Genomic DNA, 25,540 nt, shown 5'->3' on the forward strand with positions numbered 1-25,540 from the left:
CTCGACCCCCAGCAGTTTCAGGACTACAAGAATAATTTCCCGCATGCAGCCTTCTCCAGTTTAACACAAGAGCCACGGAGCAGTTTTTGATGTCTCGACTAAAAACAGAACTGACTGTAATGTATGCCATGGATGATTTTGCAGGAAAATCTCCCACTGATCTCCTTGACTTCCTTCATCAGAAAAATCTGAATGAGAGCATGGGGCAGCTGTTCACATTGGTATATTTGGCGGTGACCATTCCCGTGTACACTGCTTCTCTTGAGTGGGCATTTTCCGCCCTAAAGCGAATTAAAACTCATGCCAGAAATACGACAGGGCAGGTTCGACTTTCAGCATTAGCTTCGATGGCGATAGAAAGGGACTTTTTGATGGAACTGAAGCGCACGGATAATCTGTACAACAGAGTAATTGAACTGTTTTTGAGGAAAGAGAGGAGGATGGATTTTGTTTACAAATAATCCGAATTTTTGGTGAGTAAAATGTTGCGATTTTCCTAAATAATATTGCAAGTTTATGAGTTATTATTGATGTTTTTATGTGTGTCGCGGCTGTAGCTGCAGTAGAAAGGAACTTGTTCACCCCTGGTTTGTCTATTCAATAAAGGCATTTATTGTGGCTACAGGAGTTATCTATCTGCGATGCAGCGGCTCTTTATACTGTATTTCTGCATATTAAGATGGTTTTTATAACCATAAATTAGTTTTGAGGGTGGGTTGATTGAGAGGGAGCACTACTGAAGGCCTAGGTGTGAGATGCACGGTCCGCCACTGGACCAGATGATACGTAAATTTGATGAACATTACAACCCGAAAATAAACAAAACTGTAGAGAGGTTCAGATTATACTTCTCCCAGTGCGTCTCTCTAAATCCTCCGTGCACATTTTCGTAAGGCTTAGCAATCTTATTGTTACACCTTCTAAGTGCACCGAACTGTTCTTATTACAAGGTCTTCCTTGCTTTACCGCTGGCTGCTTCTTTCCATTCATCTTCCTAGCTCTTTATTTAAACAGTTTTCCTTCTCACTTTTCCACTCCTTCCCTGTCTTCTCCCTTTTCGTTCAAAATACGCGCCTCCTTGCCTTTTTACAGTCAGCTCCCCTTACGTCACACCATGGTACGTTTAGCACAAGTTAATACCGGGAATGCCTGTTAAACATCTTACATTCACGAGTAGCGATTTGTGTAGTGAACACTTCGATGAATGAAACCTGTTATCTTTGCAATGGTTGACAAACACGGAATGTAACTTGAACACAACACATCCTACAAATGTGAACCTGATTGAAAGAAATAATGATAATCAAATCATTCATGACAGCAACACCCATAACAGTGACAATACAATTACATTGACAATCAGGTTATGTTTTTTTTTTAAATGTTTCCTTTTCTTTTTCATAACTTCTTTAACACACTACTTCTCCACTGCGAAGTGCGGGTATTTTGCTAGTGTATATATATATATTGTGGTGGACGACGACCGGCATCTCAAACTGGCCGGGAAGCCCCGAGAAGGAAAAGATAGGGGAAAGCAGCAACTTTTGGTCATTACCTCTCCCAAGACACTAGATGGCAGCTCCCCTGGAGTATACTGGTGCCCTGGATTCCCGCAGGGCATCCTGGGACTTGGAGTTTGGTGTCACAGCCCTTTTGGGTGCCGTGGATGCCGCCAGGGGGAGCTGTCGAAGAACCGGGGAAGTCGTACTTTCCCTATAGCCTGGAAGTACTAATGGATTACATGGACAGGAGCCCCAAAGTACTTTCGAGCTGACTAAAGAACTTGAGTTCTCCATCTGACCTGGAAGTACTGTCAAGTCACGTGGAAGGAATAACAGAAGCACTTCCGGGTCGGGCACTATATAAAGGACTGCTGAAGACCTAGCAGAGTTGGGAGGAGGTGGACAACGCTTGAATAATATTGTGCTTTATTGCTGAATTTATTATGGCTGTGCTGCTTTGGAGGCACCGTGTGAGAAGAAGAAATAATAAAATACTTCTTGGTGCTTTTAACCAGTGTCCAGAATGTCTGTCTGTTGGGTTTAAAAGGGGCAACCATCAATGTACAATATATATATTCACAGCTTTGAGTCCAAAACAAAACTGATTGAAAAAAGATGGCGGCTTTAAATCCTGAGACAGAGAGTGATGTGTTCTGGTCTGGAAGTGATGTCTTATGTGTCACTGAAATATATAAATACAAGAATGCAAAAGTTTAGCTTTAACACACACAATCCATTGGAACAGAATATGAAATGAAACTTAACTGTTTTGTTCACGGTGGCATGGTGGCGTAGTGGGTAGTAGGAGACCCAGGTTTGCTTCCTAACTTTCCTCCGGGTACTCTGGATTCCTCCCACAGTCCAAATACATGCAGGTTAGGTGCATTGGCGATTCTAAATTGTCCCTAGTGTGTGCTTGGTGTATGGGTGTGTGTGCCCTGCGGTGGGCTGGCGCCCTGCCCTGGGTTTGTTTCCTGCCTTGCGCCCTGTGTTGGCTGGGATTGGCTTAAGCAGACCCCCGTGACCCTGTAGTTAGGATATAGAAGAATGCATGATGGATGGATGGATGTGGATCACACCACATTATTCTCTCAATAAATTTCTTGTTTCAAACACCGATAGCTGAAATACAAATCACCCTTTTAAAAATCACATGTGATGTAAACTTAAGAGACAAAACAGTATTTTTGATCAAATGACTGAATACTGCTGACCCACAGTTGTGTGAGATGATCATCTTATACCTCGTTGAACCTTCACTCCACTCCCAACTCCACTCCCAATTTTCACATCTGATAATTTGATACAAAGAGTAGTGAGTTACTGTTAATAAAGACAGAATTTTATTTTATTTCCCCAGGGGGAAATGTGGCTTTTTACATAAGCTCTATAAATAAACAAATACAGTTAGGTCCATAAATATTTGGACAGAGACAACTTTTTTCTAATTTTGGTTCTGTACATCACCACAATGAATTTTAAATGAAACCACTCAGATGCAGTTGATGTGCAGACTTTCAGCTTTAATTCAGTGGGTTGAACAAAACGATTGCATAAAAATGTGAGGCAACTAAAGCATTTTTAACACAATCCCTTCATTTCAGGGGCTCAAAAGTAATTGGACAATTGACTCAAAGGCTATTTCATGGGCAGGTGTGTTCAAGTCCGTCATTATGTCATTATCAATTAATCAGATAAAAGGTCTGGAGTTGATCTGAGGTGTGGTGCTTGCATGTGGAAGTTTTGCTGTGAACAGACAACATGCGGTCAAAGGAGCTCTCCATGCAGGTGAAAGAAGCCATCCTTAAGCTGCGAAAACAGAAAAACCCATCTGAGAAATTGCTACAATATTACGAGTGGCAAAATCTACAGTTTGGTACATCCTGAGAAAGAAAGCAAGCACTGGTGAACTCAGTAGCGCAAAAAGACCTGGACGTCCACGGAAGACAACAGTGGTGGATGATCGCAGAATCATTTCCATGGTGAAGAGAAACCCCTTCACAACAGCCAACCAAGTGCACGACCCTCTCCAGGGGTACGTGCATATCGATATCCAAGTCTACCATAAAGAGAAGACTGCATGAAAGTAAATACAGAGGGTGCACTGCAAGGTGCAAGCCACTCATAAGCCTCAAGAATAGAAAGGCTAGATTGGATTTTGCTAAAGAACATCTAAAAAAGCCAGCACAGTTCTGGAAAACATTCTTTGGACAGATGAAACCAAGATCAACCTCTACCAGAATGATGGCAAGAAAAAAGTATGGAGAAGGCGTGGAACAGCTCATTATCCAAAGCATACCACATCATCTGTAAAACACGGTGGAGGCAGTGTGATGGCTTGGGCGTGCATGGCTGCCAGTGGCACTGGGACACTAGTGTTTATTGATGATGTGACACAGGACAGAAGCAGCAGAATGAATTCTGAGGTGTTCAGAGACATACTGTCTGCTCAAATCCAGCTAAATGCAGTCAAATTGATTGGGCGGTGTTTCATGATACAGATGGACAATGACCCAAAACATACAGCCAAAGCAACCCAGGAGTTTATTAAAGCAAAGAAGTGGAAAATTCTTGAATGGCCAAGTCAGTCACCTGATCTTAACCCAACTGAGCAGGCATTTCACTTGTTGAAGACTAAACTTCAGACAGAAAGGCCCACAAACAAACAGCAACTGAAAGTAAAGCCGCTGCAGTAAAGGCCTGGCAGAGCATTAAAAAGGAGGAAACCCAGCATCTGGTGATGTCCATGAGTTCAAGACTTCAGGCTGTCATTGCCAGCAAAGGGTTTTCAACCAAGTATTAGAAATGAACATTTTATTTCCAGTTATTTAATTTGTCCAATTACTTTTGAGCCCCTGAAATGAAGGGATTGTGTTAAAAAATACTTTAGTTGCCTCACATTTTTATTCAATCTTTTTGTTCAACCCACTGAATTAAAGCTGAAAGTCTGCACTTCAACTGAATCTGAGTTGTTTCATTTAAAATTCATTGTGGTAATGTACAGAACCAAAATTAGAAAAAAGTTGTCTCTGTCCAAATATTTATGGACCTAACTGTACATAAATAGATAAATCAATAGATAAATAAATATGCACAAATACTTTGGACTAGACACACTCCAGAATGAGTATAAAACAAGACAAATTCAAAAAGAAGAAAAGTTCTGACTTGGCTGTCCCAGTCCTAGTGAGGTGTTATACAAGTATATTGCTGTTAGTGTAAAAGAGTCTCTCCTAGTGTTTCTTCACACACTTCTGCTGAATAATACATTGGTTGAAAGTCCTCCATGTTGGTGTGTCACAGAGAGGATGGGCGGCATTGCTCATAATGGCACTCAGTTTTGTTTCAAGTTTTCCTTCACTACGACCTCCAGGTGATCCAGAGTGTGTCCTATAACTGAGTTTGCACACTTAATTAATTAATCAGCTTCTTTGTTGTTTTAATTAGTTTGTTTTAATTAATTAGCTTGTTGTAATTAACTTGTTAATTTGGTGGGCCTCTCTTGAAGTGATGTTTCTGTTTCAGGTGTTTGTTTTTTTATATTATCATACATAGTGCAAGAAGTTACTGTTTATTGTATGCATGAGTCTCCATTTGAGGTTAAAACGTCTGACTTGGAGGTCACAGTCACAGTGAAGCAATATGCAAATGACAAACTTTTATTATCCAATGAATGCAAGGTCTATACACTGGTACTGTGAGTGCTGTGCAGAGTAGAGGTAGAACCTCTGTGTTCTTCCCAGTTAATTCTGGGGTTCTTCAGGGGTGTGTTTTTGCTCCTACTCTGTTCAATGCTTGCATGGACTGGGTGTTGGGCAAGGTCGTGGGGTCCAGCGGCTGTGGGGCATCTGTTGGTGAAGAAAGATCCACGGATCTTGACTTTGCTGGCGATGCTGTGATCTTCGCTGAGTCAATGGAGGCTCTGATCGGGGCGCTTGAGAGACTGAGTGAGGAGTCTGAGTGTCTGGGCTTGCAAGTGTCCTGGATAAAAACCAAGATCCAGGCCTTTAATGACCTCTTGGGCACAGCCATCAGCAGTGTGTCTATTTGCGGAGAGAGTGTTGACCTTGTTGAGAGGTTTACTTACCTTGGCAGTGACATTCATGTCTCTGGTGACTCTTCCTATGAAGTCAGTAGCCGGATTGGGAGAGCATGAGGGGTCATGAGGTCGCTGGAAAAGGGACGAAGGTCCAAGTCTTTAGAGCTGGTGCTTCCTGTCTTGCTATATGGTTGCGAGACATGGACTCTATCCAGTGACCTGAGATGAAGATTGGACTCCTTTGGTACTGTGTCTCTCCAGAATACCCTTGGATACCATTGGTTTAACTTTGTGTTGAATGAGCAGTTGCTCATGGAGTCCCGAATGAGGCACATTACCTGCATTGTGAGGGAGCGTCAGTTACGACACTACGGCCATGTGGCGCAATTCCCCGAGGGTGATCTGGCTGATAAGATCCTCATTCTTGGGGACCCAAGTGGCTGGACCAGGCCAAGAGGTCACCCACGTAACACCTGGCTGTGGCAGATAGAGGGTCATTTCCAGAAGGTGGGACTGGACCGCATTTTTGCTTGGGGGGTTGCCAACTGGGACCCGGAGTTGTTTCATCGTGTAGTGGGTGCGGCAACGCACTGTAACAGTGCATGCTCCCCAACTTGACTTGAATGCAGGGCATCTGTTTTCCTGGTTATGGATTACTGTTTTAACGTGGCAGGAGAAGAATCGAATGTGAGGAGTAGAATCATCTGAAGAACAAAAGGTGGGATTTGCTGATTTTTAATGCAAGTTTCAATGTAAGCCAATTTGAGAGACTCTGCTGCATTTCAGAATTAGGAATTCTTAAATTCCAAGCACTGGAACCTCAAATTATTAATCCCTTTATGCCATAGATAGACAAGCTGCTGTGTGATGAAGACCTGTTCTGGGTCCAAACTGGTGACCCGAAGGTCTGAGAATTCATTCTTGAAGTCTTAGCTCACTGTATTTGATAAAACTTGTGTTCATTTTGCTCACTCACTGACTACAGTGGCATATGGAGGGCATGGAAGTTCATATTGTTTATCCATTTGATTTTTTTAAAATACACTTAATCTGGACTAAATTATGAGTCAGACCCCATGTGGCTTTGATGTGTGATAAATAAATCCCTCCTAAACACATCTACTTTGAATTTTCTGTGTAAAAAAAGTACAAGCTTCCAGTCTTTTTCACAGATTCTTTAGGAGATGGATCAAAGTAAGTACCGTATATAAGAAATTCCTGCTTGTTACTTGAGATTCAACTTTCTTTATCAAATAATTCTATCTTTTATGAAAATCCCATTTTTCTGGTTTTATTTGAGTGCAGTTCTTCTGAGTTTGTACCAGCAGGTAATTTAACTTACATTCCTACCAAAGATATTTCTGTCAACTAAATAAAAATTACTTATATTTTAAATTTAAATAGAAATTGAACATATACGAGAGTTCATAATACTCACACAGCACTAAGTGCACGTAAGAGAGGAAGTCATCTGTTTTAACAAGCAGCGTATTGCACTGATAATAAATAGCCTGCCCATTTAATTATTTAGGAATGGATAGATAAATTAAGATTTTGTACAAATAATGTTTTTCATTTTTCTTCCTCGATGGATTCTGGCACCCCCAGCAACAGCTGCTCGCACCCCAAAGGATATATATATATATGTGTGTGTATATATGTGGAGACATCTTCCCCGTGCCACATAGCCCAAACACAGTCCTAAAGCACAATAAACACAACCAACAATCCGTCTTCTCTTCCACCACTCCTCCTCAAGCTTAGTCCTCCTCGTCCTGACCCTGGCTCCTTGAGTGGTGGTGGCTGGCCCTTTTTATAACCCACCAGGAAGTGTTCCAGGTGCTTGACCACCTGGTCCTAATTGCACTTCCTGGTGGGGCTGAAGATTCGTCCAACCAGGTTGCTGAGTCCATGCAGCTCCCCGTAGCAGCCATCCGAGACCCCAACCTGGCTGTGGAGGACTCCATCTCCCATGGAGCCCTGCGGGTGGTTGGGGAATCACCGTCAGCCATGGAGGCTGTCACCAAGCGTCCGGGGGAGGTACTGGACTGCTCATGGTGGCTACCCCGGAACATAAGCAGCAGGGGCGTCCCTGCCGGGCATGGGACCCAGCTGTCCTTCACAATATCTATACTAATAAAAGGCAAAGCCCTCACTCACTAACTGACACTAATTCTCCAACTTGCCGTGTAGGTAGAAGGCTGACATTTGGCAGGCTCATTCCTTACAGCTTACTCACAAAAGCTGGGCAGGTTTCATTCCGACATTCTATGCATAATGGTCATAACTGGAAGCTATTTCTCTCCATTTACTGTAATGGAGTTGAGCTCGAAAGCCGTGGGGGCGGAGTTTCGTGTGACATCATCATGCCTCCCACGTAATCACGCAGTACGTAGAAAACCAGGAAGACCTCCAAAAAACGCTGAAGAAAACATGTATTATATAATTGAGAAGGCAGCGAAACAATTAGAAGCGAGCGAGTGACATATAAAAGCATATTCAGCGGCTCACGTGAACTGACGCAGTGCGCAGACAAAAAGCAACAGTTGCAAAGACTGCTGAACAAAAACCGAATTACAGAATTGAGAAGGCAGCAAAAAAATATGAAGCGTCTGATACATACAAGCATATTCATAAGTGCAGCTACTGCGGAAACAAAGCACACGGTGGAAAAAGTCAATGTCCCGCTAAAGGAAGACAGTGTAAAAAACCCGTGCATGCAGTGTGTCAGGTCTCAGATAAAGAGGAAGACGAGCTGTTTATTGATGCAGTAAGAAATGAATCGATGAATGAAACCTGTCATCTTTACAACGATTGACAAACACGGAATGTAACTTGAACACAACACATCCTACAAATACGAACCTGATTGAAAGAAATAATGATAATCAAATCCTTGATGACAGCAACACTCATAACACTCTGTTACTGTATATTGACAATCATGTTACGTTATTTTTAAAATGTTCCCTTTTCTTTTTCATAACTTCATAAGCGCGGGTATATATATAAAAATGTATATATATACCCCGATCTACATACGGTCAAATAGACAAACCATAGATCGTCTCTCAAGAATTGCAGCCGTACCTCAACTCATGTGCGATATCCTAACCACACGCCGTGGCGCAATAGTAGCGCCTCTAGTGGCGACGTCCGAGGTTCGATTCCCGAGAGGGGATGCACTGAGTATGTACGCACGCTTCCCGATTCATTTTAGCCTCACATCCCCTTGGTTTGAGACGTATAAAAAATATGCGGTTAACGCAGAAAGACAGATCACCAATTGAAGCTTTATGAATAATGGATACTTTATTCGCCATCAATGATTGCATGCAGGCAAAACCACAATAGCACGCGGGCTCGATGTACTGTAGTGCACGTCAACTCGATCTGAATTGCGCGATCACATTCGAAAAATTATATCTTTTCAAGTTCTATTTAGTCCATATGCTTCAAACTCAAGGCCCAGGCCACATCCGCCCGGCGTAATTATATCCGCCCGGAGATCATTTTATATACTGTATTATTGTTATTAATGACCCGGGGATATGAAGCACTGGTAACACAATAAACTACAGATCCCATAATGCACCGCTTCAGCTGCCTTGCCGAACACTTACCGCGTTAATCAAGTCTAGCTTATGATGCTGCAAGTTATTGCAAACCTAGCCCACACGATGCCGAAGACAAAAGGTGATTCTGAAAATAGAGCCTTTTAAAACTGATGGGAGGCTGAGTATATGTTTACTGAACCCGTGTGTCTCATTTGTGGAGCTAATGTGGCTGGAATTACAGAATTTAATCTAAGACGACACTATGAGACAAAACATCAGGATAACCTGAAAGACCTGAATGCAATGCAGAAGATACAGAAAGCAGAAGAGTTAAAGAAGAATCTGGATGGGCTACAACAGCAGAAGACCCCACCGGGTACCACTCATCTCCACTATGAATAGGAAAATGAGGCTACAATTTGCACAAACTCACCAAAATTGGACAGTTGAGGACTGGAAAAATGTTGCCTGGTCTGATGAATCTTGATTTCTGTTGAGACATTCAAATGGTAGAGTCAGAATTTGGCGTAAACAGAATGAGAACATGGATCCATCATGCCTTGTTGCCACTGTGCAGGCTGGTGGTGGTGGTGTAATGGTGTGGGAGATGTTTTCTTGGCACACTTTAGGCCCCTTAGTGCCGATTTGGCATCGTTTAAATGCCACGGGCTACCTGAGCATTGTTTCTGACCATTTCCATCCCTTCATGACCACCATGTACCCATATTCTGATGGCTACTTCCAGCAGGATAATGCACCATGTCACAAAGCTCAAATCATTTCAAATTGGTTTCGTGAACATGACAATGAGTTCACTGTACTAAAATGGCCCCCACAGTCACCAGATCTCAACCCAAAAGAGCATCTTTGGGATGGGGTGGAACGGGAGCTTCGTGCCCTGGATGTGCATCCCACAAATCTCCATCAACTGCAAGATGCTATCCTATCAATATGGGCCAACATTTCTAAAGAATGCTTTCAGCACCTTGTTGAATCAATGCCACGTAGAATTAAGGCAGTTCTGAAGGCGAAAGGGGGTCAAACAGCGTATTAGTATGGTGCTCCTAATAATCCTTTAGTTGAGTGTATATATATGTGTATACAGTATGTAGATATGTATGTATATGTAGATATGTATGTATATGTAGATATGTATATATGTACAGTATATGTGTATATGTATGTTTATATATGTGTGTGTGTATATATATATATGTGTGTATGTTTGTATGTGTGTATATATATATGTATGTATATGTATGTGTGTAGATCTGTATATATATGTGGGTGTATGTGCATATATATATATGTATGTATATATACTCAGCAAAAAAAGAAACGTCCCTTTTTCAGGACTGTGTATTTCAACAATAATGTTTTAAAAATCCAAATAACTTTACAGATCTTCATTGTAAAGGGTTTAAACAATGTTTTCCATGCATGTTCAATTAACCATAATCAATTAATTAACATGCACCTGTGGAATGGTCGTTAAGACCTTAACAGCTTACAGAAAGTAGGCATTTAAGGTCACAGTTCTAAAAACGCAGGACACTAAAGAGACTTGTCTACCGACTGTGAAAAACACCCAAAGAAAGATGCCCAGGGTCCCTGCTCATCTGCATGAACGTGCATTAGGCATGCTGCAGGGAGGCATGAGGACTGCTGATGTGGCTAGGGCAATAAATTGCCATGTCCGCACTGTGAGATGCCTAAGACAGCGCTACAGGGAGACAGGAAGGACAGCTGATCATCCTTGCAGTGGAAGAGCCCGGTTCTCAATCCCATTGAGCACGTCTGAGACAGGGGTGAGGGCTAGGGCCATTCCCCCCAGAAATGTCCAGTGCCTTGGTGGAAGAGTGGGGTAACATCTCACAGCAAGAACGGACAAATCTGGTCCAGTCCATGAGGAGGAGATGCACTGCAGTACTTCAAGCAGCTGGTGGCCACACCAGATACTGACTGGTGCTTTTGATTTTGAGCCTCCCTTCATTCAGGGACACATTGTGAAACATTTTTAGTTTATGTCTTATGGTGTTGACTCTTTTAGTGTTCATACAAATATTTACACATTAAGTTTACTGAAAGTAAAAACAGTTGAAAGTCAGAGGACGTTTCTTTTTTGCTGAGTATATATATATATATGTGTGTGTATATGTATATATATGTTTATATGTGTGTGTGTGTGTGTATATATATTATATATATATGACAGCAACACTCATAACAGTGACAAAGCAATTACACTGACAATCATGTTACGTTATTTTCAAAATGTTTCCCTTTCTTTTTCATTACTTCTTTAACACACTACTTCTCCACTGCAAAGCACGGGTATTTTGCTAGTATATAGATATAAAGGTTCCTAGGATTTTGTACCCTTGAACATGCCACATAAAGTTGTCCATGTGAGAAACAGGCCGTGTCCAAATTGATTCTAGCAATTTTCAATGATTGTGCAAACATTCTGAGTGTCAAGTGGATGATAACAGACATACAAACCAAATCTCCAATTAGTCTTTTCCAATTGAAATTCCTTCACAATCAATAATGTTAAATATTTTACCTATATAAATAAATATTATAAGTTAAATATCATAGCTATATTTGTTTTATACTTTACCTTTTATTTTGATAAGTTAATTAAATTAGATTTTTGATTATGAATGTATTAAAAAAAATCCTATTTCTTTTTTACGAAAAAATTGTAACACAAACATGTTAGCTACGATGTTGGGAAACAAATGACATTTAGTTCATCAATGAATAATTCTGCATTAGATTAGGCCATCAGGTGTGAATTCCTGTCTACACACACCCTCACCATGTTTCTTCACTACAGTATCTCTAATTTACAGTTTTCACTCCTTAGCCCTTCACACATTTGAGACACTTCTGAATTCTCCACATTATGGATACCCAAGTCTGCACTGGCTCGCCAAAATTGGACAATAGAAGGTTGCAAAAACATTGCCTGCTCTGATAAGTCTCAATTTCTGCTGTTGCATTTGAATGGTTGGGTCAGAATTTGGCATCAACAACATGAAAGCATGGATCCATCCTACCTTGTATCAACGATTAAGGCTGCTGGTGGTGGTTAAATGGTGTGAGAGATATTTTCTTTGGTCCTCTTAGTACCAACTGAGGGTCATTTAAATGCCTACCTGTGTATTGTTGCTGACCATGTCCAACTTCTGAAAACTATCCATCCATCCATTATTCAACCCGTTATATCCTAACTACAGGGTCTGCTGGAGCCATTCCAAGCCAACACAGGGCGCAAGGCAGGAAACAAACCACAGCCAGGGCGCCAGCCCACCGCAGGGTGCACCCACACCCACACACCAAGCACAGATTAAGGACAATTTTGAATCGCCAATGCACCCAACCTGCATGTCTGTGGACTGTGGGAGGAAACCGAAGCACCCGAAGGAAACCCACGCAGACACGCGGAGAACATGCCAGCGAACCCAGATTTCCTAACTGCAAGGCAGCAGCGCTACCACAGCGCCACCCTGCCGCCCTTCTGAGAACTACTTATGTTACAAAGCTCAAATCATCTCCAACATGACAATGAGTTCGCTGTACACAAATTGCCTCCACAGTCACCTGATCTCAATCTAATACAGCACCTTCAGGATTTGGAGAGAAGGAGATTCGCATCATGGATGTGCAGCCGACAAATCTGCAGCAAATGCGCTATGCTATCATGTCACTATGGACCAGAAACCCTGAGGACTGTTTCCAGCACATTGCTGAATCTATGCCACGAAGTTCTGAAGGCAAAAGGCGATCCAACCCGGTACTAGCAATGTGTACCTAATAAATGTGTACTTACAGACAAATGGTGTGTGTGAAAACAAATATGCCACGGGTTAAAAAGAGACATTAGCAGATTCTGTCGCCTTGAATGACATCATATAGCACTCAGCCACAGTATTGCGGGTTTATAGTGGCTTTTATTTTGATACATTTTGATGTGCTCAGTACCGGAAGCAGTACTTTTGAGTTTCTAACTTTTGCTGGTTGGCTTTCACTTTAGCGGTTAACGGTATGTTGTTGCGTGTTTACAAGCGATGAAGGAGAACAGACAAGTGTAAAAAGGCCCTGATCACCGACACGCAGAGGGGTAAGTGATCAGGGTTTGGAGACGATACCTTATGGACGCGTGAGTTTTTATTCCTTCCACTCAGAGTTACTGCAAGCGACTTGAATGAGAGGTGAAGAGCAGCGCTTCTGTGTTTATCAACCTTCGCCCTGACTTTTCTCGAGTGGAACCTCTTTTGGTCAGTGTATCTTTGCCATTGTTTGGTATCAGCAGTCCACTTCACATTATCGATTCCCGTTTTTGTTTCAAACCGCCCAGGCACACCGCCGCTAATTCATTCATTCGTTCATTTCTCTTTTTTTCCGCTGGTCGTGTCCTTCTCGAATTGCTGAAGTTGTGGAGGCGGCGATTCCGCATACATGCTTTCCGAATTTTCATTTGTCCCTCTAATCCAAGGTGTCCAGTTAAAAGACGATTTGGTTACCGGCCAGTTGTTGAGGCGTCAGTTGGGCTGTAGGTTTCTGATCAGCAAAAGAGAAAAACGAGCTGAACCGACTGAAGTCTGTGACAGTAGATAAGAGTCAGCGTGGATACGAGCTCAATTACGAATAAAAATGTATAATGAGACATAATTCTAGTGCCCGCACTGTTACTGTTCTGTTAGCTTTCTTGTAGTTGTAGTTGAAGGGTTAATAGCGAAGTTTGGACATCATCATGTACTCGTGCATTTATGAAGTAACGCCGCCTAAAATTCTGAAACTTGCTAAAACCAATTTAGACAGCATACATTTCCAAACATGCAAGACTGGCACGTGAAATAATTATGCCTTTGGCAAGATATATTTTTGCCACCCGTTTGCACCCCCCAATAAACAACAGACTCTACCCCCATTATCTTTACTAGGAACGAGACGCAACACGGGCTTCGTGACACTGTACATTCTCTGAAAAATATATAAAAGTGAAGGTTCGTGATACAGTTTGCAGTATCGTATGTGCATGTTCATCTATAGACCTGGCTGAAAGATGGTTATCCACTGAAAACACCATTTACAGACATTTGGACATGAACCCAGCATATGCAGGCTGGACAAGAATAACATGCAAATCATAAATAAGACTTTATGATTAACACCCTCCGATCCTCACCATATCAATCCCATCTCCCTCATCCATCTATCCTCCCTCTTTTATCTGCTATATATTGCCTTGGATTCCAGGTAAGTCTAATCATTTTCCTCTGATGATGATTCCTGGAAGGAGTCAAAAGCTTAGGAATAAAAACAATTTTAAGATATGTGATTCATTGTCAAGGGTGGCATGGTGGTGCAGTGGTAGTGCTTTTTGCCTCGCAGTTGGGAGACATGGGTTCGCTTCCTGGGTCCTCCCTGCATGGAGTTTGCATGTTCTCCCCGTGTCTGCGTGGGGTTCCTCCCACAATCCAAAGACATGCAGGTTAGGTGCAATGGCGATCCTAAATTGACCGTAGTGTGTGTTTGGTGTGTGGGTGTGTGTGCCGTGCAGTGCGATGGCGCCCTACCGGGGCCGGCTGTACGCTGGGGCAAGCGGGGGCAGTGCCCCCTTAAATCAAACTTTTAGAAGTTGAGAAAGAAAATAATAGATTGCCCACAAACTGAATATGGAAAAAATGTACTACAGTAGCTGAAAAATCCACTGGAAAAGGCATAAATGAGATGATTGGTTTCACCTCTTATTCGCTCTTTCCCTCCGTGCTTTGTTTGTGTGTGCAGCTCACACAGTACTCCGTAAAGATCCCCCACTCACCCTCCCCCCAGCTAAACATCCAATCACTTAGTATGCAAATGACTCGGTGTCAGGTTTCTCAGTAGGCAGGGCAGAGCAAAATGAGCTGCGCAGCAGCGGGAGGCTTTGAGGAAGCAGCAAATCTCTGTCGTCAACATCATAGCGAGTGCGACTCGTGATATAATTATGGCGTTATTTCAGTGCCACTATTCTGAGCGCACGTAAAAAAATATTGCAAGTGCAAGTGTTGCATTTTGAGGAGAAATTTATTTTGAGCGTACAAAAGCTGAATTTGAGTGAACAAAATTCATTGCTGCGTGCAAAAAATGTATTTCAGTGTTTGCACTTATCCATATACACACACACAATAGCACCCCTCTCGCTCAGTTTTTTCATTTGCGCTTGCTCGCAATGTGTTGCTTGCGCTCACAACATTCTCTGCTGCAAGCGCTCAACTCTCTGTACACAGTTATAAGTGTGCCACAAAACCAACCAATCACAGACTTGGTTTCAAAAATTCTGATTGGCTCTTACGGTCTCCAATCAGCTCGCTAGCTGCTGCATTCCGGAAACAGTCCGAAATGTAGCTAAATCCAGCTAAACTCAATTAAACCCCAATTTGCGGATAATATCTTTAATTATTTTATTTTAAAATATATTATTTGTTAAGACTATCGTTGGTGTAGTATAATGTAGTTGCATTATACAACCATGCCAACTGACTCTCCAAATTATATTTGAGTAGCTCTCTTTTATGTCGTCGAATACTGAACAGCAGCTGATTGAAAACCGTAAGAGCCAATCAGAATTTTTGAAACCAAGTCTGTGATTGGTTGGTTTTGTGGCACACTTATAACGGTGTACAGAGAGTTGAGCGCTCGCAGCAGAGAATGTTGTGAGCGCAAGCAACACATTGCGAGCAAGCGCAAATGAAAAAACTGAGCGAGAGGAGGTGCTATTGTGTGTGTGTATATGGATAAGCGCAAACACTGAAATACATTTTTTGCACGCAGCAATGAATTTTGTTCACTCAAATTCAGCTTTTGTACGCTCAAAATAAATTTCTTCAAAATGCAACACTTGCACTTGCAATCTTTTTACGCGCCAATATTTTTTACGTAGTGCTCAGAATAGTGGCACTGAAATAACGCCATATATAATTAACAACAACTAAAAAATATATCTATATTTGTACAGTTAATGGGGGACTAGTCCATTGTACTCACAGTTTCAGTCTGGTAGAGAAGTGTTTCTTTTTCTTTTCCTCAGGCACCACTGTGTCTGCTGCATAGAGCCGACTCGAGGACCTGTGTCTGTCTGTCAGACCCCAACACAAAGCCCCGCTCCAGCTTTCAACTCTGCACTCAACAGTTTTCTCGTTTCATATACTGATGTAATCCCAGCGATTTTATTAAAGATTACAGTAATCCCTCGCTATATCGCGGTTTCACTCTATCGCGGATTTTAAATGTAAGCATATCTAAATATATATCATGGACTTTTCGCTGGTTCGCCGCTTTCTGCGGACAATGGGTCTTTTAATTTAGGTTACATGCTTCCTCAGTTTGATTGCCCAGTTGATTTCATACAAGGGATGCTATTGGCGGTTGGCTTAAAAGCTACCCAATCAGAGCATGTATTAATATTAATTAATAGCATATTACAGCATATTAACTAAAACTCCTCAATGCTATAAGATATGCTTCCCGCGCTGTGCTTGTTTGCTTCTCTCTATCTTTCTCACTCTCTCTGCCTGACGGAGGGGGTGTGAGCAGAGGGGCTGTTTGCACAGAGGACACGGACGCTCCTCTACAAAATGCCGCTTTATCGCGGTGCTTCTGTATACTTAAAAGCATGTATTGATTTTTTGATTGTTTGCTTTTCTTTCGCAGCTCTCTGACATTTTCTGCTCTGACGCGCTCCTTTAAAGATAAGATATATTTGCTTTCTTTTAATTGTGAGAAAGAACTGTCATCTCTGTCTTGTAATGGAGCACAGTTTAAACGTTTGACTAAAGGGTGTTATTTCATGTCCAGAGGGCTTTAATAATGTTAACAGTGTGGGAGAGTTTATAAGGGCTTAAAATATATAAAAATAACCATACAAACATATGGTTTCTACTTCGCGGATTTTCACCTATCGCGGTGGGGGGTGGGGTTGGGGGGTCTGGAACGCAACCCGCGCGATCGAGGAGGGATTACTGTATTCACTTTCCACCCAGCTTCCAGCAGCTCACAAAGGGAAAGTTAATGCTGTGAGATGCATCCTTTTTTCCAAGCTTTTAAAAAGTGTGGCGCTGCCCCTGCCTGTACCAATAGCAGTAGCAATGATGCTGCTGCTGGCACATCAGAGACATCAGCTGGCATGTCTACTCCTGTGGCATCAACAGGCACTGGTTCTCCTGTACCTCTGCCAACAATTGCTGCCCCAAAGCAACCCGCTTAGCTACCCAGTGACTTAAATGGCAATACACCATAGTAGTACATATAGATAGCAAGTGTCAAAAGAGGTGTGAATTTGATTGATGACTTTAAGCCCCGCCCCCAAATATGATGAATGACATTAAGCCCCGCCCCAAAATATGATTTATGAAATATGAAAATATGAAATATAAAAATATGATTTATGCAAATATGAAAATATAATTTATGTAAATATGAAACTATAAAAGTATGAAGATGTATTTATAAGCTATAAACTTAGGACACGTGGGTTTATTTTATAAACATTAGGTTCAAAATTAATATTGTGAAATTAAATACACACATGTCTTGCAGTCATAGCTATGTGTAAACTTTCTGAAAATATTCACAGACCCGCGCAAAGATATAAACTCACGGCCACATTTTATAAGCACTAGATTCAAAACTAATATTATAAAATTAAATATACACTTATCCCGCGTGCAAAGCCACGCATATGTACGACTACATAAAAACGCTATAAAATATTCACACAACCGCTCTGAGTTATAAACTAATAGTAAGAAAATAAATATACTGTAATATCCCTTCCCAGACGGGCAAGTGGTAGTAAATTATCAAATAAAAGAACTAATCAATGGTTTATATTCACTTTCTTTTACTTCAACAAGCTGACAACCACAACGTAGTCAGGACAAAGAAAAACACCACTAAAAACCCTACTCCCATACAAGAAAATAAATATACAATTTTCTAAAAACGACACGGACTCTCTGCTCTAAGTTGTAAGATCACGATACAGCCCTAACTAAAAACGATTTTCACTCTCCCCTCTGAGTTATAAACTAATAGTAAGAAAATAAATATACAAATTTCTAAAAATGTTATAAGCTGCATTAGAATCAAAAGCAAGAAAATGCATAGCCACTCCTAATGCCTGAGCGGCTCTTTGTAAATTTCACCGGTTCAAAAAACTTAAGCTAAAAGACTTGTTTTTCAAATACGTACCTCCCATCGGAATGCGCCAAATATGATCGATCACGGCCTGTCTCTTAAATTTAATTACCAAGCCGTGACAAGCCAGGGCCTTTCTGATTACCGGCTGTTTTAGGCATCAGCCAGACGTTACAGCAATTAGGTCCCCACAGGGAGTCGGCGCCTTTCATGTTATCAATTAACAAAAGTCTTAATCTAATTTAATTAAACGTGTTCTATTTTTTATATCATAAAGTAAAATACTTATTCTCACCCCGAATCAAAGCGATTAAGAATATATACACTCCTTCTGATTTTTACTAAAATTCTTAACACCCCACTAAAAATAAATATACAATTTTCTAAAAATGATAGGGACTCTCTGCTCAAAGTTATAAGTTAACAACACGCATCTTTCCTGCACAGCCATAACTAAAATGATGTTCACCGCAGCCACCTCAAACCAAACTAAGATCACGACACAGCCATAACTAAAAGCGATTTTCACTCCCCCCTCTAAGTTATAAGTTCACGACAAGAGTCTTTATCTTTCCTGCACAGCCATAACTAAAATGATATTCACTCCCAGCCCCCTCAAACTAAGATATAACTAAAAACGCATATGTGTGACTTTCTAAAAAAATATTCACTCCTAAAGTTCTAAGTTATAAACTCACCATACACAGCCTCATTTTATAAACATTAAGAAATTAAATACAGTATATACATGTCTTGCCGTTATACTGTAGCTATGTGTAACCTTCTGAAAATATTCACAGACCCGCGGTAAGATATAAACTCACGACACACGACCTCATTTTATAAACACTTTTCATGCCTTTTAGTCAGCGTAGCTGTAACTGTTTTAAAAACTCTATAAAGTGAAATATTCACTTACCCGCAAGTGTGCCTCCTTTTATAAATCCGGGGAAATAAACTTTCTTTCACCGCCATGCGACCACATTTGGCCGTTAATTTTAAATGGGAACAAACTTTCTTTCACAGAACATGGTTATCTCTGGTGTTAAACTTCAGTTGATCAATAGCAAGAACCACGAAGCCCCCTGCAAGACGACCACATTTGACCGCCAATTTTAAACGCTTGGGAAACAAACTTTAGTGTTAAAATATTTATTGTAACAATTCATGCTTTTTATTTAATGAAATCGGAAAATCATACGATTATTAAACCAACCCCACACCATTCAAAGGGGTTTGAGAATATAAGTTGCCTTTAAAATTCATAAGACCCTGCTCTTTGTTAACTCATTAATCGGCTAAATGTCAAAGCCTTTTTACATACCTATGGTCTAAGAACAATATTATTAGACGAACTACTTCCTACTAACGATTCTCTCTTATATACCAAAATGCACAATGAACTTTAAAAGATCACGAGAAAAGTAAACCTCCGCGTTGAGCACAGCGGTTTCTCGCTGTCAATGGTACTTGATAAAAAGTTATTTATATGCCGAGTACAAACACAGCTCTTTCCGATACTGTACTTCAGCCGCTTTAATCGTGTAAATATCAAAATTGATCTAGTTTCATATGGTTTGCATGTATACCCTTTTACATCAACTTTAAAATACACGTGTCTACCTAAGAAACGATCTCTCGGTAAAACATAACGTTTACATGATTTAAGCCCTTTCCAATTGATATCATTCATATTCAACTTGATCCTATAATGCTGAAGTCACTAGAGGCATAAAGCGAAATGTTAAAACAAAAAATGTACAGAACGTGTGCACCCCAACTGTAAAGCCACGCCCTTTTCTACATTACCGTGACGTGTCTCTGTGTTGGTGTGGTCAGGCTTTAGGGAAATGCCCGCCTCATTGTTAGTAAATAACAATTTAACCCTAAATGCATTGTCATTTAGATTCAAGCTATTATCACTCCATCCTTTTGCTGGATTGTATGTTATGGTCACATTTTGGTGCCTAAGCTTTAACACTTTATTTACATTTAACCTTTCTTTAACATAGCATTTTCTGTCTCTAAGAAGATATGTCTTAAATGTTATGTTTAAAGTACACTATATTTTTGGTGGTAATTGTCATCTTATCCTGATAATATCTCTAATTAGCACAATTCTGGCAAACCACCGAATAGATCTGAGAGAATGCCATTTTCAGGTCAACAAGGTATTACAAAGTATTACAAATTATGGCCACTACAGATGTAGTAACACTTTCAAATGCTACAGGATCCTGGTTGTAATTTTTGCCATGCATTAAGGGAAGCCCACATTAAAAAAGTGTGGAATGTTAAAGAGATTAAACGAAAATTTGCAAAATGGCCCAGATTAAAATATGCATAAAATAACAATTTACCAATACAGCGGCCATTCTGCATTGATAACATTTAGCCAAAAAACAAATGATGGATTTATAAAATGTATCAGAGTCTCTCTTAAATCTTGTTGACTGTAAATATGTCAGTTTGTGCACTTTTACCATGTTGAGGAAAGTGAATTTTTTGAAGTCTAACCATGGGGGAAAGAAGGTAGCAGTACTGCCCCTATTTGTATAATGTTTACATGTTCTCTCTCTAGCCACAGGGGCTTTCTGCTGTTTTTTTACAAAAACATGTACATCTGGTTAATTACGAGCTCTAAATTGGCCCTGTTTCCTGCAATGCCAGGAGCCCTAAATATAGTAGGTGGCATGCCAGACCTTATGCCTGACGCTGGCCTTGGATTAATCATGTTCACAAATGAACGTATGTACTTAAAAGGTTGGGTCCTCCACATGTTGGTTATGTTTATGCAATGTAAGTCTGATTTAGAATAGTTTTCCCCAAAACTGCAGGAACAGGTTCTGATACCACATCCTGAAAATGTATGGATGGTTGTGGCTTATTCAAATGATCCTGATAAAGAAAACCCAAGCCACTGTTTATTAATACTGTTTTCATATTACACCCAGATTCAGTCTGAGCAAGCCTAAAATTTCCTTTCCCGGATTAATCAATCCGAGCTAAATGCGTACAACCTTGGTGTAAAGAAAATTTGATGCTAATCAGATGTTTTTGCCTTCTGCATTATGTAGCATGCCAAAAGTACCTGGGGAATCAGAAGTTCTAGTGTATCATGTAAAGTCAGGGAAAAATATAGAAAGCCCTGTCCCAAAGCTTTGTCACTGTGGGCCTCCACTAAACTATCTGCATTTACTGGAAATTTTGCTCTTCAAGCAGTCTGAGTTTTGTCAGGAGGAAGTTGGTGAGACACCCAGGATAAACAAATGAAAGCCATTGTACTTCCCGTTTGATTATCGTCATACAGCTTAAGGTGATAGCCACTGACCCCTTCAAAACAGTGAACCCACTTTTTCGTTCGGAGCACCGTCCACCCACGTCTACCATTTTGAATGTCAGCTCTTTAAAGGTAAACGTGTTTTCTACGATCCCAGTTGTCATGTCTCAGGACTGGAGAATGTCTTCAATAGTTGGGGATATAGTCAACCGCAGAAATGCGATCAAGGTCATTAAGATAGTAAGCCGTGTTATCCTCCAGGTGGCATTCATTGGAGCAACAGAAGGACTCTTGGAAACCTGGGTCAAACCCAGAGCCTCTTCACGAACCCCTTTGCTCTCAGCAGGACCAGTCAGTGCAAACAGCATCATAGGCGCTGTCAGGGTTGTGAATCTCAAATTTGAGGGTTGCCAGGGCTCTTATGATTCTTGTCAGGGAGTCAAGGGCTTGTACTCCATGCAGGCCTCCAAGTTAAAGCCACCATTGTGGATTATCTTCATATGCTTCACTATAGTGCTTTTTCCTGAATTGCTGGTGCCAAGGAGAAGAAGCTTGATCTCACGGCATTGCCGCTGACTCTCAGAGCGCAGGTGTCTGTCGATTCTGTGAGAATGCCGAGCGGCCTCCTTTTCCTCCGAGCTTTGACAACATCCCATGTTCATCCTGAGAGAGAGTTAGAGAAAGTATGCGTGAAGGAGGATGATGAAGCAGGGACACGTTTAGCTCTGCTGTAAGTGAGTAGACAGCCTTGATGACAGGTGCTGCTTCCCAGTCATATACAATGCATTGCTGCTGATGTCCTGTTCCTGACATACACACAACCGCCTTCCAACTTGCTCCTAGCACAAGGTTGCCAGACTGCAGAGCGGTCAGTTAGTGCTTCTTCTTTCGGCCAATATCATAGCATTTTCACATCCACCAAGCAAACTGGAGCACATTCCTGTTAATGGAATGATTTGCCTCTCCTCTGCTGTTCCACTGGGAACAGAAAATCCCTTCTCCCTCCACCTCTGCATGGTTACTTCATGTCCTCCGTTCCAAATGTAAGGTGCACACGCTTATCCAGCCGGTTTCTGCTCACCTGCACGAGAGGGAAGTGGCCGTTAGCACGGCAATCTTGTTGGTGTGGAGAGGTGAGAGACACTTGATGGAGGCAACTCACATGCATAACAACAGAGCAGGAAAATAATCTGTAAATCTTAAAAAACATTGCTGGCGCCTTTTAGATAGATTTGTGCGTGACATAAATAAATAATTAAAAGCCACACCACACGGCAGCTAGGCCTAGAAATACGACACTTGAATAACGGAAGTTCAGCGATGTTTTTCTTTTATACATATATTGAGTGCATTTCTTTTCAGAACCTAATGAAGCTAATTTCACAAATAGTCAATGAGTACAGTAACATACCCACCCCAGTCTGTGTATCAGATTAACGCTCTGGCACTACACCTCAAGAGATATGGCACCTCTATTTGTAGTTTACAATCCTACAGTTGTACCATTTTGAACGGGGTACTATGTAGACCAGCGGTGGAAAAGATACTCGGCAGAATGTTTGGTAAAATGATGTTACTGTCAAGTAGTACAGTTACTCCTGCTCAAAGCAATTCTGACGGCAATTTTGTCAAAGACAATATTTTTCTTACCCTTGCAAATCACATTCGTAACTGTAGTACTTGACCGCTCTGCAGTCTGGCAACCTTGTGCTAGGAGCAAGTTGGAAGGCCGTTGTGTGTATGTCAGGAACAGGACATCAGCAGCAATGCATTGTATATGACTGGGAAGCAGCACCTGTCATCAAGGCTGTCTACTCACTTACAGCAGAGCTAAATGTGTCCCTGCTTCATCATCCTCCTTCACGCATACTTTCTCTAACTCTCTCTCAGGATGAACATGGGATGTTGTCAAAGCTCGGAGGAAAAGGAGGCCGCTTGGCGTTCTCGTAGAATCGACCGACACCTGCGCTCTGAGAGTCAGCGGCAATGCCGTGAGATCAAGCTTCTTCTCCTTGGCACCAGCAATTCAGGAAAAAGCACTATAGTGAAGCATATGAAGATAATCCACAATGGTGGCTTTAACTTGGAGGCCTGCATGGAGTACAAGCCCTTGACTCCCTGACAAGAATCATAAGAGCCCTGGCAACCCTCAAATTTGAGATTCACAACCCTGACAGAGCCTATGATGCTGTTTGCACTGACTGGTCCTGCTGAGAGCAAAGGGGTTCGTGAAGAGGCTCTGGGGTTGACCCAGGTTTCCAAGAGTGCTTCTGTTGCTCCAATGAATGCCACTTGGAGGATAACACGGCTTACTATCTTAATGACCTTGATCTCATTTCTGCGGTTGACTATATCCCCAACCATTGAAGACATTCTCCAGTCCTGAGACATGACAACTGGGATCGTAGAAAACAAGTTTACCTTTAAAGAGCTGACATTCAAAATGGTAGACGTGGGTGGATGGTGCTCCGAACGAAAAAGTGGGGTCACTGTTTTGAAGGGGTCAGTGGCTATCACCTTAAGCTGTATGCCGATAATCAAACGGTAAGTACAATGCTTTCATTTGTTTATCCTGGGTGTCTCACCAACTTCCTCCTGACAAAACTCAGACTGCTTGAAGAGCATAATTTCCAGTAAATGCAGATAGTTTAGTGGAGGCCCACAGTGACAAAGCTTTGGGACAGGGCTTTCTATATTTTTCCCTGACTTTACATGATACACTAGAACTTCTGATTCCCTAGGTACTTTTGGCATGCTACATAATGCAGAAGGCAAAAACATCTGATTAGCATCAAATTTTCTTTACACCAAGGTTGTACGCATTTAGCTCGGATTGATTAATCCAGGAAAGGAAATTTTAGGCTTGCTCAGACTGAATCTGGGTGTAATATGAAAACAGTATTAATAAACAGTGGCTTGGGTTTTCTTTATCAGGATCATTTGAATAAGCCACAACCATCCATACATTTTCAGGATGTGGTATCAGAACGTGTTCCTGCAGTTTTGGGGAAAACTATTCTAAATCAGACTTACATTGCATAAACATAACCAACATGTGGAGGACCCAACCTTTTAAGTACATACGTTCATTTGTGAAATTGATTAATCCAAGGCCAGCGTCAGGCATAAGGTCTGGCATGCCACCTACTATATTTAGGGCTCCTGGCATTGCAGGAAACAGGGCCAATTTAGAGCTTGTAATTAACCAGATTTACATGTTTTTGTAAAAAAACAGCAGAAAGCCCCTGTGGCTAGAGAGAGAACATGTAAACATTATACAAATAGGGGCAGTACTGCTACCTTCTTTCCCCCATGGTTAGACTTCAAAAAATTCACTTTCCTCAACATGGTAAAAGTGCACAAACTGACATATTTACAGTCAACAAGATTTAAGAGAGACTCTGATACATTTTATAAATCCATCATTTGTTTTTTGGCTAAATGTTATCAATGTAGAATGGCCGCTGTATTGGTAAATTGTTATTTTATGCATATTTTAATCTGGGCCATTTTGCAAATTTTCATTTAATCCCTTTAACATTCCACACTTTTTTTAATGTGGGCTTCCCTTAATGCATGGCAAAAATTACAACCAGGATCCTGTAGCATTTGAAAGTGTTACTACATCTGTAGTTGCCATAATTTGTAATACTTTGTAATACCTTGTTGACCTGAATATGGCATTCTCTCAGATCTATTCGGTGGTTTGCCAGAATTGTGCTAATTAGAGATATTATCAGGATAAGATGACAATTACCACCAAAAATATAGTGTACTTTAAACATAACATTTAAGACATATCTTCTTAGAGACAGAAAATGCTATGTTAAAGAAAGGTTAAATGTAAATAAAGTGTTAAAGCTTAGGCACCAAAATGTGACCATAACATACAATCCAGCAAAAGGATGGAGTGATAATAGCTTGAATCTAAATGACAATGCATTTAGGGTTACATTGTTATTTACTAACAATG

At 41.1% G+C, this 25,540-nt stretch overlaps 2 protein-coding genes across 4 annotated transcripts in view; both read left to right on the plus strand.

The window, feature by feature from the left end:
- The window catches only part of LOC120534672, a 106,589-nt gene that overhangs the window by 25,189 nt on the left and 55,860 nt on the right, over positions 1 to 25,540 (plus strand). Inside the window, exons 4-7 of the mRNA XM_039762264.1 lie at positions 12,728 to 12,900; positions 21,598 to 21,807; positions 22,110 to 22,297; positions 23,458 to 23,667. Of these exons, the coding sequence (XP_039618198.1) occupies positions 12,728 to 12,900; positions 21,598 to 21,807; positions 22,110 to 22,297; positions 23,458 to 23,667 (781 nt within the window). The remainder of the gene's footprint in view (positions 1 to 12,727; positions 12,901 to 21,597; positions 21,808 to 22,109; positions 22,298 to 23,457; positions 23,668 to 25,540) is intronic.
- Positions 13,045 to 25,540, plus strand: part of LOC120533322 (zinc finger protein 3 homolog) — a 35,709-nt gene continuing 23,213 nt past the window's right edge. The window contains exon 1 of one of the 3 annotated variants that reach the window (XM_039760167.1): positions 13,045 to 13,266. In XM_039760167.1, coding sequence (XP_039616101.1) covers positions 13,259 to 13,266 — 8 coding nt within the window. In that variant the 5' untranslated portion in view covers positions 13,045 to 13,258. Of the gene's footprint in view, positions 13,267 to 23,457; positions 24,112 to 25,540 lie in introns of those variants that run through there. The other 2 variants (XM_039760168.1, XM_039760164.1) reach the window with 2 other exon arrangements.

Source organism: Polypterus senegalus, chromosome 8 (assembly GCF_016835505.1).
Source record: "Polypterus senegalus isolate Bchr_013 chromosome 8, ASM1683550v1, whole genome shotgun sequence".
NCBI lineage: Eukaryota > Metazoa > Chordata > Cladistia > Polypteriformes > Polypteridae > Polypterus > Polypterus senegalus.